Source organism: Antechinus flavipes, chromosome 4 (genome assembly GCF_016432865.1).
Source record: "Antechinus flavipes isolate AdamAnt ecotype Samford, QLD, Australia chromosome 4, AdamAnt_v2, whole genome shotgun sequence".
In the NCBI taxonomy this organism is placed as follows: Eukaryota; Metazoa; Chordata; class Mammalia; order Dasyuromorphia; family Dasyuridae; genus Antechinus; species Antechinus flavipes.
Genome location: NC_067401.1, coordinates 72,215,275 through 72,229,934, shown reverse-complemented (window position 1 = coordinate 72,229,934; position 14,660 = coordinate 72,215,275). Strand labels below are relative to the sequence as shown.

At 35.3% G+C, this 14,660-nt stretch overlaps 1 protein-coding gene across 2 annotated transcripts in view; it reads right to left on the bottom strand.

The window, feature by feature from the left end:
- The window catches only part of ALG14 (ALG14 UDP-N-acetylglucosaminyltransferase subunit), a 120,242-nt gene extending 106,112 nt beyond the window's left edge, over positions 1-14,130 (bottom strand). The window contains exons 1-2 of one of the 2 annotated variants that reach the window (XM_051993300.1): positions 12,882-14,130; positions 7,093-7,244 (exon numbers count right to left, since the gene is read on the bottom strand). In XM_051993300.1, coding sequence (XP_051849260.1) covers positions 7,093-7,244; positions 12,882-13,017 — 288 coding nt within the window. In that variant the 5' untranslated portion in view covers positions 13,018-14,130. The remainder of the gene's footprint in view (positions 1-7,092; positions 7,245-12,881) is intronic. The other variant, XM_051993299.1, reaches the window with a different exon arrangement.
- Between the last annotated feature and the right edge of the window lie 530 nt (positions 14,131-14,660).

Sequence of the window (14,660 nt, the reverse complement as noted above, 5' to 3'; positions counted from 1 at the left end):
TTTAAAATTGTAGTTTTGCTAATATTTTATTTAAAATTATTGTATTCAGGTATTTGGATCTTATCTGCATCATCAAAGGAATTTGGTAGGATGCCTTCTTTTCCTATCTTTGTAAACAGTTTATGGAATTTTACAATTAATTCTTTGAATGCTTAACAAAAATTCACTGAGAATGCATTTATTCTTGGGTTTTGTTTTGTTTTGGGAGTTAATTTGGGAGTTAATAAGTTTATTTCTTTTTTCTAAGACTGGGTTGTTTTAATTCTCTACTTATCCTATGAAATTGAACATTTTATATATTTTAATGAATACCCATCCATTTCTTTTAGTTATTGATCCTGTTGGCACATAGTTAGGTAAGCTAGGTCCTTATCCTATATTTCTTCTTCATTTGATGTGAATTTGTTCTTCATTTTTGAAAGTGGTAATTTGAAATTCCCCTTCTTTTAATCAAAGCTAACAGTTTACATATTTTATTCCTCCTTGAAATAAAACCTGTTCTTTATTCCCTCTCCTAAAGTAGAGCAATATAGAGCTTTGAGTCCTTGTACCCAGTGATCAAGTCTTAACTCTCAATTCTCGCACTTGGAATGAAGTGATCATCCCGACTCCCACTCTTTTGTACCCAGTGATCAAGTCTTAACTCTCAATTCTCGCACTTGGAATGAAGTGATCATCCCGACTCCCACTCTTTTGTTTGGGCACTAAGTTTCACATCTGCTTTACATCATGAGAGCAATCTTACTGAGGCCACAATCTTAACCTCCTCTCTGAGGAGAATCTCTGAGATTGGGGACTGAGTCACTTGCTAGTTAAGGTGGTGTAGGTGTCAGGGGAAATGGGCTACAGTGCTTCTTCTAATTTTGCCATCTTGGTCAGTAATTTCTGCTGAAATGGATCTGTTCTTTTGGAAGCACCTCTCACTCATGGAAACCTTTATCATACAACCATGGCCTGATTCTTTGGTCTATTCTACTTAATAGTATACCCAATCAGAGCCTCAAGTCATGGCAGTAAACAATTTTAAAATGCATCTTTAGAGACAGAACAAGGAGTAAATTCTTGAGGTGAAGATCTTCACTGGGTGCCTGAATACATCATTCTGTTCATCAGACAAAAACAGTGGGTACACTCAATTGGGATACAACAATGTGAGGAGGGAGGAAGGGAAAGTTATTTCAGTTCTTTTAGGAAGGTTTCTTTTTTTCTTAAAAAAGGCAAAAATATTTATGTTTGATTTTTATTTTTAACTGAAGCAGTCTGGCTTACATACAACAGGGCAAGAATTTTAACCCTCATCACCTCCAAAGAAAAAAAATAGCTATGAATTATTGTTAGTAAAAAGATAACAGATTTATTTATAGATTTGTTTTGGCATGTACTTTCCATGAATACACCAAAAAGGAATTGTGTGCTGCTTCATTACAACAATAATTCTTTAAACTTCATTTATAGTTTTAAGAGTTACAAAATACCTTCTTATATAAGTTTGGTCATACAAGTATTATTATCTCCATATTTCAGTGTGTAAATTGGAGATTAAATGTTTTGTCCATGGTCATGTAATTTGTAAATGTCAGAGCAAGGCTCTTTCTAATATATCATCTTTCATATTTTTCCTAATCCATCATACATTGCCAGGTTATGTTGTAAAGAGATAGCAGAATAGCCTACGTAACTTTCAATGGAGAAACATTATAAGCATTTCAACTAAAATTAGATCCAAGGCAAAGTATACCCTTTCCTATAGATTTCATCTGATATATTATTAGAAATTCAAGCAACAAAAGAGGACCAAAAGGGGGTTAATGCTGGGATTGAAAAATTCAAAATATCATTATGTACACATAATATGAGACTCTATCTAAAAAATCTGATCTTCTCAACCAAAGTGTTACCAGAGAGACAATGAATGAGTGGAAAATGACTATAATGTGAAAAACAAAATTATTCTTTTTAAAGCTCTTACTAAGTAGTTATCATCAAAACTATCTGAGGCAGGGCAAAAAAATAGAGAAGCAGATAAATAAAATAAAACAGTCCAGACATCTAGTGCAATGGAATAAAAGATAACTGTTTAAGAAAGCTTTAGGAAAAAAATTCTTAAACTGGGGATAGTGTATAGTGACAATCACATTATTTTTGCTATTCTACTTATTACCATATTAATTATTTTCCTAATAACAAACCAATCCTGCATTTCTGGTATAAATACAAAGTGGTTATGGTCAAGAAAGATTTATAAAAATTATGCAATCTCTGTGATATATTGGTTTAACTTCTTTGCTAATATTTTATTTAAAATTGTAGTTTTGCTAATATTTTATTTAAAATTATTGTATTCAGGTATTTGGATCTTATCTGCATCATCAAAGGAATTTGGTAGGATGCCTTCTTTTCCTATCTTTGTAAACAGTTTATGGAATTTTACAATTAATTCTTTGAATGCTTAACAAAAATTCACTGAGAATGCATTTATTCTTGGGTTTTGTTTTGTTTTGGGAGTTAATTTGGGAGTTAATAAGTTTATTTCTTTTTTCTAAGACTGGGTTGTTTTAATTCTCTACTTATCCTATGAAATTGAACATTTTATATATTTTAATGAATACCCATCCATTTCTTTTAGTTATTGATCCTGTTGGCACATAGTTAGGTAAGCTAGGTCCTTATCCTATATTTCTTCTTCATTTGATGTGAATTTGTTCTTCATTTTTGAAAGTGGTAATTTGAAATTCCCCTTCTTTTAATCAAAGCTAACAGCTTACATATTTTATTCCTCCTTGAAATAAAACCTGTTCTTTATTCCCTCTCCTAAAGTAGAGCAATATAGAGCTTTGAGTCCTTGTACCCAGTGATCAAGTCTTAACTCTCAATTCTCGCACTTGGAATGAAGTGATCATCCCGACTCCCACTCTTTTGTACCCAGTGATCAAGTCTTAACTCTCAATTCTCGCACTTGGAATGAAGTGATCATCCCGACTCCCACTCTTTTGTTTGGGCACTAAGTTTCACATCTGCTTTACATCATGAGAGCAACCTTACTGAGGCCACAATCTTAACCTCCTCTCTGAGGAGAATCTCTGAGATTGGGGACTGAGTCACTTGCTAGTTAAGGTGGTGTAGGTGTCAGGGGAAATGGGCTACAGTGCTTCTTCTAATTTTGCCATCTTGGTCAGTAATTTCTGCTGAAATGGATCTGTTCTTTTGGAAGCACCTCTCACTCATGGAAACCTTTATCATACAACCATGGCCTGATTCTTTGGTCTATTCTACTTAATAGTATACCCAATCAGAGCCTCAAGTCATGGCAGTAAACAATTTTAAAATGCATCTTTAGAGACAGAACAAGGAGTAAATTCTTGAGGTGAAGATCTTCACTGGGTGCCTGAATACATCATTCTGTTCATCAGACAAAAACAGTGGGTACACTCAATTGGGATACAACAATGTGAGGAGGGAGGAAGGGAAAGTTATTTCAGTTCTTTTAGGAAGGTTTCTTTTTTTCTTAAAAAAGGCAAAAATATTTATGTTTGATTTTTATTTTTAACTGAAGCAGTCTGGCTTACATACAACAGGGCAAGAATTTTAACCCTCATCACCTCCAAAGAAAAAAAATAGCTATGAATTATTGTTAGTAAAAAGATAACAGATTTATTTATAGATTTGTTTTGGCATGTACTTTCCATGAATACACCAAAAAGGAATTGTGTGCTGCTTCATTACAACAATAATTCTTTAAACTTCATTTATAGTTTTAAGAGTTACAAAATACCTTCTTATATAAGTTTGGTCATACAAGTATTATTATCTCCATATTTCAGTGTGTAAATTGGAGATTAAATGTTTTGTCCATGGTCATGTAATTTGTAAATGTCAGAGCAAGGCTCTTTCTAATATATCATCTTTCATATTTTTCCTAATCCATCATACATTGCCAGGTTATGTTGTAAAGAGATAGCAGAATAGCCTACGTAACTTTCAATGGAGAAACATTATAAGCATTTCAACTAAAATTAGATCCAAGGCAAAGTATACCCTTTCCTATAGATTTCATCTGATATATTATTAGAAATTCAAGCAACAAAAGAGGACCAAAAGGGGGTTAATGCTGGGATTGAAAAATTCAAAATATCATTATGTACACATAATATGAGACTCTATCTAAAAAATCTGATCTTCTCAACCAAAGTGTTACCAGAGAGACAATGAGTGAGTGGAAAATGACTATAATGTGAAAAACAAAATTATTCTTTTTAAAGCTCTTACTAAGTAGTTATCATCAAAACTATCTGAGGCAGGGCAAAAAAATAGAGAAGCAGATAAATAAAATAAAACAGTCCAGACATCTAGTGCAATGGAATAAAAGATAACTGTTTAAGAAAGCTTTAGGAAAAAAATTCTTAAACTGGGGAAAGGATTCATTATTTACCAGAAACAACAACTACAATGGAATAAAATGTTTCTCCCCATTGTGGAAGGGAGATTTTCCAATTCAACAAATAGAAGTAATTATTGAAGACAAAACAAAACGTTTACATTAATTTTTTTAATTGCACAACAAAAAAAAAAAATCAAAAGAAAAATAACATATTGAGAAAACAGTTGGGCAAAAATTTATTCCATTTAGTTGTAATGCTTTAGAGACTAGAAATATAAGATGCTCTTCATGCTTCAGCTGCTTCTCTCTTAGCAAATTAATACTCTTGTCTGCTTGCTCTTCCCTATAAATGTCATTTGGATTTTGTATTATTCTATACAAAAGCCCCTTATACTGATTTCATTAATATGGGGAACTTCAAGATGATAACAATACAGCTCAGCAGTACCTTCTTTACAATTTATAGTCTTAAAGAATTACCTAGAAAACACTAAGAAATTAAGTGACTTTCTCTATTCAACAGCCAGTACTGTATTAGAAAGTAGACTTGAACCCAGTTCTCCCTAACTTTGAAGTCAGCTATCTATTCACAATGTCAACCTACTTCTTAGATGATAAATATGACAAAAACTAGCCCCTAAAATATAAAAGGAACTATCAGAAAGTCACATTGGTAAGTCCTAACCTACATTGGATAAATGACCTAGGGATATAAACAACCAATTTTAAAAAGAGATTATTATTTACTTGAAAAACTATTAAATGCCACAATGATTAATACAAGTGATAAAAAGTAACAAAATTCAGTGGTTTTGACATGGAGATAAGCCTACTCATTAGTTCCTCCTGGAAATGCAAACTTTAGAGTACTTTGGGGGAGCAATCTGCCAATATGTAATCAACAATAAAGGGACAATCATATCGCTATTAGAGTGGGCCCTAGCAGGGCTTCTATTTGTAGTTAAAAGCAGGGGAAGAAAAACAAGTTATTGTTGTTCACCAGAACAGGTGAAGAGGGGTTAGATTATGATAAACAGGACACAGCTAACCATACACCTAAGTGCAAGGAGCTGGGGTGATAGTTGGGTTGGGTCCTGCTACATGTTTCTATTCCTTGTTTTTCTCAAAAGTTAACCAACAGTTAAGAAGTAAACATCTCCTGGAGAGAATCCAATTAATAAACTCTTACCCCTACTTTTTCATTATAAAATACTCATCCTGAAGTACCCCCTTAGATTAACCAGTCCCCTGATGCTGCAATCTCTTCTGCTTGATACAACAATAAAGCCTTTTCTTTTGAGAAACCAGTTCAGTGTCCAGGTAATTCTTACCTATCAAATCTACTCTCTCACTGCACTATGACCCAATATTTCTGTTGTTGGGAATATAGCCTAGCAACGCTATGAAAGACCAGGAAAAAAAGTCTATTTGTTCAAAGATTTTCATAGTAACATTTTGAAAACTGAAAATAAATTAAGAGTGGGGAGGGGAATGGGAAGGAGAAAGCAGGTATCCTAATTGTATAACTCTTAAGAGAAAGGTAAAAGTTAAAAAAAAAAAAAATCAGATGCAGAAGGATGAATGCCATGCTAATCAAAGTCGGATGAAGAAGATGGAAAGAGCACAACTATATTAAGAATCTCAATGGAAATTTGAAGGGAGAGGCTGGTATGATAATCACTTATTTTGGAGGAGGCCTGTGATTTCATTGGTCTAGGGAAGCAAAAGGACCTTCTCAGCCACTGGGAGTCTTAGAGAACTGTCCAAAGTCCTGAGCAGAGCAGGGAAGTGATCCAGGTTCCCATAGCTAAGATGCCACTTAATTTCCACTGCCTTTCATAATAACTGATCATTATTACATATGGCACTAACATAATAGAATGATTTATTAATCTTAAATGTAATTACTAAGTAAATTCTGCAGCTTGTACTGACATTCAATATGGGGTTTTGAGGAGGCAGCTCTAGAGTGAGAAGATCTGAATTCTTACACTGATTCTGCCTCTGTGTCCTGTATGACTTTGGGCAAGATACTCATGACCTTCAAGACTCATTTTCTGAAGCTGTAAAAAGGTGTTACATTACTTCTAAGTTCCTTTTCAGCTCTAAGTCTTATTATCCTACAAAATCATTTATTTTAAAAAGTGGTAGTATAGTATACATGACATATACAAATGAATATACATTCATATGAATTTTGGGGCAGATAAAAATATAATTTGGAACACAATAGAAGAATTAGTTGGGACAATTAATTTTAATGAAGAGCTAAGTAAACTCATTCACACATTCCCATGATCATGATTATGTCAACATAATCCCCAGGATCAGAGCTTACATAAATGAAACAACTTGATTTAAAATAGGTGAATAATTTCCAGACATTAGGTAGAAAATTTTTTTCATTTAAAGTTTCCTGTATTTACGTCAATGAAATATTTACAAGACTAAAAAAAATGCTATCATGAACTTCATTCTGGAGTTATAATTTTTCTAAATTTCTTTTCTAAGGTTAAGAGGTCAAAATTAAATTTCAACAACAGTAATAATTATACTTATCTTGACATTCGATAAACTTCATTTAAACTGAGAATTCATAGCATACAAATTAATATACATACACAAATGAATTTCAGGACAGATAAAAATATAATTTGGAACATAATATGAAGAATCAGTTGGAAAACAATAGTTTAGAAAGGTGACTAACTTACCAGGGATTCAGAGTCTAACTCAGCTCTCTTCTCTTCAAATAAACGTATTTTAACAGCACTCATCTTATCAGTATCAGCAAGAACATAATGTCTTGGATTATAGCCTTTGGATAAGCTACCAAGCAGCCTCAGAATTTCTGTGGTGTGCCCACCTGAAAATAACATTAAAGATCATATATATTAAGAATTATACAATGTAAATCAATAACTGACAAGCAGCAGGCCTATCTGCCATCCGATTTTACAGTAAATATTTAAATAGAGGACTATGGTTCCTTTCTAACAAACAAGTAAAGAATAAGGAGACTAATCTCTGCCTTTGTGCACCATCCAATCGGAGTGGCAATGGAACATCCTGAGGCAGAATCAGTTGGTGGCTTATGAGAGGAAGCAAAAAATGACTATCCCCCTTTGGAGTACAATGGAGACAGCTCAGAGGACTTTAAACCCAAGAGCCTCCTAGATCATGGGCCTTGCTTTCAGACTGACCTCCACAGTTGTCACTGAAAGAAGCATTCACTGTATATAAGAAACCCATCTTCCTTGCCTTCCCCAACAACCGAATGGGCAAAAAGGTCCAAGAATCCTGAGGGCAGCAGCATCTCCCAAACCTTTGGTACTCCTGCTTCTTACACAGCTTCCTCAACCTGATACAAGGAAGCAACCCCCCTGCAAAGATAATGGGGCCTAACAACTATTCCTGCAGACACAACTACCACTGTTCCCAAAGACCTAGGAAAGAAAGTTCTTTGCAACAAAATCCTTGGTGCTGTCAAATTGTTCAATACCAAAAGCTAATAGGATTTTAACAGAAAAAAAATGACATTTTAAAAGACACATTACCATTTGTTTTGCCAATGCAGTCTAAGGACTATGGGGTCTTTCCATGTGACTTATAGATGAAACTTTTCATGTATGCTTAACCTTACATAGGGTGCATATATACTTAATAAGGGTATATAATTATTTTATTAACAGAAGCTCCTATATAAGATGTCTCCTGATTCCTTCCTTCCTACCCCCAAAAGCTTGTGTTTCATCCCCAAGATTACTGAGGACTTTATCTTGGGTACTGGGTATTTATTACTGGATATTTATCTGTGTACATGTAGTCTTATAGAATGAAAAGTTCTTTAAAGACAGGGACTATTTGATTTTATTCCCCCTTTACATCTTTCCAATCCCTCCAGCTCAGCATAGTACCTGTCAGCCTGCCATACATACCCATTCAGTCAATAGTTCAGCAAATTTTCATTGTTTACTCACCGTACTAAGTGTTTGGTTCATATTTATTGAATATCATGTTTTCTAATTTTTAAAATTATGGTTCTTACTGTATTTATACATGTTTTATTTATATATTTATAAATAAATTTATAATACATTTACATAGCATATTTATATATACATTTACCTATGTTGGGAAAAGTATTAAATGAAAACCACACCATGTTACCTCCCCTGTTAAAAAGACAAAGAAATGTATTTTACTTAAAAGGGTAACAGATTAATTTCTGTCAGATCACAGAATTAGAACAGGAGTTCTTAATTTATCACAAATCCCTTTGTTGATTTGGTGAAGCCTATGGACCCCTTGTTAGAATAGGGTTTTAAATAACTAAAGGAAATGTTAACTTTGAGGTAGAGATGAGTAAAAATAAAGATGTAACTTTCCCACTCCTTTTCACTCCAATTCATTTATGGACACTGAAATCTATTCACTAACCCCAGCTTAAGAACTCCTGATTTAGAAGGATCTTAGGGGTATACTCTCTCTTTCTCTTTCCCTGTCCCTCTGTTTCTCTCTTTCTCTGTGTTTCTCTGTCTGTCTGTCTGTCTCTATGTGTGTATGTCTCTCTCTCTTTCTATAAAAATAGATGAAGACCCTGAGGCCCTGAAAAAAGATATGTGATTGTCCAAAGTCACACACTCAGTAAGCTGCAAAAACATTGCTATCAAGAAAGACTACTCCACAATTCCTTTTTACCTCTATAGGTGCTGCTGGTGGTACAGTGGATAGGGCACAAGGCCTGGAGTCAGAAAAAGTTCAATTTCAGGCTTAGATACACTCTAATTTTGTGAACCATGGCCCATCACTTAATTTCTGTTTGCCTCAGTTTCCTCAAATGAAAAATGGCAATAGTACCTAATATCCAGGATTATTGTGAAGATCAAATGACATGACATCTGTTAAATGCTTTGTGGTGCTTAAATAAATGCTTATTCCCTTTCTTCCTATAAAGTCTCAGTAACATCATTGTTTTATGACTGACTTTCAAAGCATTTAATTAATCATTTACATTTTCAAGATTTAGTAGCCACAATCTTATTGCCATGTAGAAAGCATTGCTTACATGTCCTCCTTATCTTGAGAGGTCAATCCTCCAAAACTTTATCAGCACATGTAAAGAAAACCTTAAATGGAAAGATCCTAATTAATGTGAATAAATGATGAAATTTCATAAAAATAGTTGCATTATTCAAATTTATACTGACTGTTTCTACTGGATTAGAAACAATGACCATATTATACACAGTTATAACTTCAAGAAATGTGAATAAATACATGTGACCACTTGAGAGTTTATTATTTGTATTAATCAAGACCCAGATGTACAATTTTATTTTCCTTTATTCCTCTAACCCCAGATTTTGTAGACCCAAGTCTTACAGACAACTATCTCTATTCATCCATTAGTCACCTCTCAGTTTTTCAAGAAGATTATCTACTTACATTGGACTCTCCATGTAAGAGTAGACAAGACTCATGTGTTTTATTAATCTACTTTTTTTTAAATGATGTATTAATATCTTTTTTATGGGTGAAAAAACTTCCCAATATCTTTCCCTAGCATCCATTAAAGTTAAGTGACCAACAAAATGGCTATGCATAATAATGTATATAATTTCCTATACGTATCAAGTCAAAACAATCTTTTATTAAGCATAATATATGTACTGGGCATTGTGCTACATGCTGGAGATTCAAAGGCAAAAAACAATTCCTGCTCTTAAGGACTGTCTACTGAGAGAAATAATATGCTAACTATATTTATTAAAAAAAAAAAAAAAAGCTGTTTGGAGATTACTGGGGTAGTATCAGAGGGAAGGCACTAAGATTAAGGAGGACTGAGAAAGGGTTCTCACAGAAGACAAGATTTTAGTTGAGACCTGAAGTGGGGCCAGGAGGCAGAGATGATTTAGTAGGAAATTCCAGGGATAGGAATTTCACTGACTGAGTAGTCAGTCTATATATGTATGTTTATACTTATGTACTTATACATATAAAGACTTATATATATGTATGTTTATTTCTATTCCTATGCATATGTATTGATTTATATTTATATCTCTATACAGTTGTATTTATTTGTATCCTTATACTTTTCTATTTATGTTTTTGGCCTATACATTTATTTATTTATATCTATTCTTGTGAGTTCAGTTCTGGCCTTAGGTACTTCCTAGTTTAATCCTGTTTACCTAAATTCCTCACCTGTAAAATGAGTTGGAGAAGGAAATGGCAAATCACCCTGTCTCTGCCAAGAAAACCCCAAATGCATCCGGATATACATCTCATGCTGCTGGTTGTTTCCCTGATTTTCGTAACTCCTCCAACTTTTCTTTCTGTCAGCTGTCGAATTGATCTTCTCGAAGCTCAGTATACATGTATAAGTCTTTACAAACAGCTAACTAATTAGAGTTGATCTAATCTTACAAGAAGATGTTTTGGGCAGAACCTGAAACAAGGTACTAAGTAGAACTAATTAGTACAATGTTTGTGTTTGCACCTTTACTCATCGGAGTTCACAAGTTTGCGAGATTCACAAAGTAAACTTTATACCTTTGTGAATTCACACCTCCCTTAAAGCTCTTAGGGCCAGAGAGCACCATGGGAGAAAACCCATAATCCCATTCTCTCAGAAGATTCAGATATAAGGCCAGTGAAGAGAGAGCTATTCCAGAATATATTCCACTTGGCTGGCTGGTCGCAGAAGAGAGTTCAGCTGCATTGGAGAGGAGCGCTCTGGTGCAGACACAGAGCACTTTGGGAGATTTCAGCGGAATTACTGCAGAAGCCCTCTCTCTGAGGCAAGGGAGAATATTTTCCACTTGGCTGCTGGTGGCAGAAGAAGAGTTTTCAGAGGAAAAAGCTACGAGTGGAGAGTTCAGTGGACAACCAGATTCATCTTCATCTCATACCACTGTAGTTGGTGGCTGGGCTCCTGCACTTCCCCCACTGAGACCAAGCTGGTCTGAAAGACTCACCAGAAAGCTAGCCGAGCCCCAAGTGAAGGAAACAAGAGATTCATTCCATCTTTGTGCTGGTTGGAGGCTGAAGAAAGCAGAGGCAGAGACTGAAGGACAGAACCTTTGGATTTGGAGATATTTGGAGGACTCTAAGCTAAACCAGCTGTGTTTTGAGAAGAACAAGAACTCCAACATTTGAACTCATCACACATATACAGAATTAAATTCAAATATATAAGGATAGAAACCTAAATAAAAATGTATAGGTGTTGGGGTACAGGGATTTGGGGCATTCCCCCCAAATATATTGGGATTCTAGATGGGTGTCCCAAAATAATTTAGAAGCTTAGATATTTTCTAAATAAAGAGGCAAAAATTTACTATAAATTCCAAAAGAGGAGAGAGCTAATAGGCAAATTTACAAGGAAAACTGTTAGAGGTGGAGTTGAGGCGAAGAGAACAGAGCAGGGTAAATGACATGATGGGACTGGGGCTCACAAGACTGGTGGGAAGTTTGGTGATAGCTAGGGACTATTTGACAATAGAGGTTAACAAGGACCCATTCTTAACAAAAAAGTTCTCATTATCTAGTGTGAGACAGCAGCCCAGATTTTGAAATTACCAGATATTTCGAAAAGATAGCTTAGTGGAATAAGCTTTCTTTTACACATATTCTCCAGGGTTTCACATCACTCCCAAGAGCTGCGATTCCTAAAGTGACTAAATCATTCTCGAGGCTTGCCTGTCCGGGATTTCTTGAAAAATATTGGGATCTCTACTACTACTGAGGTTCCCAGGTAGCCTGGGAGTTATTACTACAACATTCCTAAAAGCTGCACCATACACAATTTTGAACTTACAAATATAAGTATAAATAAATATAAATGCATATGCATATAAATAAATGAATAAGGATACAGATAAATAATATATATATATTATAAAAACATAAATAAACATGTATAGGGATACAAGTGTATACAAATGTATGGAGACAGAAACATTTAATGTAGAGGCATAGGAATATATAAACGTATAGGGATATTAATATAATGTAGAGGGAGATAAACATAAATGCGTGGTATATAAATACATAATTTTATAGATATAGAAATATACAAAAATATAAATACAAATGTATATGTACTTAAATATATAAAAATGTATGTATGATATATACAAATAATACGTATATGTAAAACTATAGCTGCGAGACCCTGGTCAGTTCATTTAATGTCTGTCTCATTTTCTTCATCTGTAAAAAAGAGGATTTTCTAGCTTTAAAATCGATTAGCTTTCAGATCATCAAAAAAGGCACAGCCCCAAAGTCTACATTTAAACGTGGAGTTAACCTGTATCAGTTTCACAAAAACCACATAGACCAGCATGCAATGCTTCAAGGAAAGCCAAAAAGGAGGGCGGAGAGGGATAAATGAGAAACTACAATGCCGCGTTGTCTCTTGGGGCTTGTAGTCCTGAGAGAAACCAGAGCGGAGGAAATGTCATGTGACCCGCGAGGCTACGACCGGTCTACTTACCGGACCCGGCTACCACCAGTACTCTGACAGACACAGAATGTTGCCCCTTTTTTCGGAAACAGAGTACGAGCCACAGCCGTAGCACTATGAGAGCAGCAATACCCCCCACAACGATGAGGCAGAGGAAGAAATTCATGTAGGCCGAGAGGAGGATGTAAGAACGCCACAATCAGGAAACAAAGTCCGCCGTAGAAATTCGAAAAGTACGGGAGCCGAAAAGGCTCGAATATCTCAGCGCCGTAGCTTTCCGTCGCGTTCTCGGCTGCCTGGACAACCGATTCGCTCGAGAGGTGGCGCTCGGGTCTAAGCGGGGCGGGGGATAGTGGGAAGTCGTGGTTACCATCTCATTTACCGCACAGCTGTTGGCTCGGGGGCGGGACTTCCGACTGCAGGAAATACGAAAGTGCGAGCTCGGGTACCTGTGTTGTCTCCGCCTCCAGGGATTCTTCCTTTTAGAGCCGGGTGTTAAATCAATCCCTTACCTCTTGTCCCGGTCAGGCGCCGCGCCCTGCCCCTCCGCCCTTGATGCTACGTTATGGCCGCTAGGGCTCCGGATATCCTTTCTTTCCTTTCCAATCCGAGTCATTGGTCCTACCTCTACCGAAATAAAACCAAACCGCCGCTCATAACTCTCTAGGGTCCGAGGCGGGCCCGCGGTAATCAGCTCCGGGCAGGAATGAACCGGTCCTGCTTCTGAGCCAAGTCTTCCGGGCTCCTGGCCGTTGTTGCCGCGTACATACCCCACCTGCCTTTCTTCAAAACTGACCTGCATGTTCAGGGTGGATATCTCCAGCCGAGCAGTGATCCAAAGATACGAATTTTGAAGGAAAAAATCTATTCATAATCACATGAAAAACTGCTCTTAATCTAATAATTAGAGAAATGCAAATTAAAACAACTCGGAGGTACCACAATCACACTTATCAAAGTGGCTTACAAGCCAGGAAAAGAAAATGACGTGCTGGAGATGTGAGAAAATTGGGACAAACACACAATCAGAGCAGCTCAAAGAAAATCCTAACTAAAACAGCTCTGAGATACCATTTTAATAAATATGGTAAAATTAATAGATATGAAAATGGCAAAAGCAATTTTAAAATCTTCTGTTGGGGACGGAGGATTTGCTGTGTGGAAACATATCACAAATAGTTGCAAATGGATTCAATTCAACAAAACTTTTCAACCATCTCTAAAAACAATAGATTTAATAAGTTTGGTAAAGATTAGTCCATAAAAGACTACATTCTTATTTACTAGTAATAAAGATTAAAAAAAAAAAGATTTTGAAAAAGGAAACTCCATTAATAGTATCTAGGAAACCTAAATTAGCTATCATAATAAGAGAAAACCTAAATAACTAACTGGTGGGTCAGTGTTCGTAATTTGGTAGGTTTAATAGAATAAAAATTATATTCCCCAAATGAACTTTTATATTTTATGCACTAACAATCAATATGGAGTCTAGTTTCCTCTTAAAGCTATTGAACTATTATCAAATTTATGTGGACAAAAAAGAGGGCAAAGATATTAAGGTCATATTGAAGAGAACAACTGATTATTTCATTTTTGTCTTTAAATCTCTATAGCCTAATGTAGTATTTGCTACTTAGGCACTTCTTAACTACTGGATTTCATAGGATTATAGGCTTAGAACTGGAAAGAACCTTAACGATTATATGGCTCTTTCCCTCTGATTTTATAGATTAGGAAATTGAAAGTGGTTAGGTGACTTCCCCAAATTATGTAGTCAGTGTCTGAATTAGGATTTAAATTTAAAGT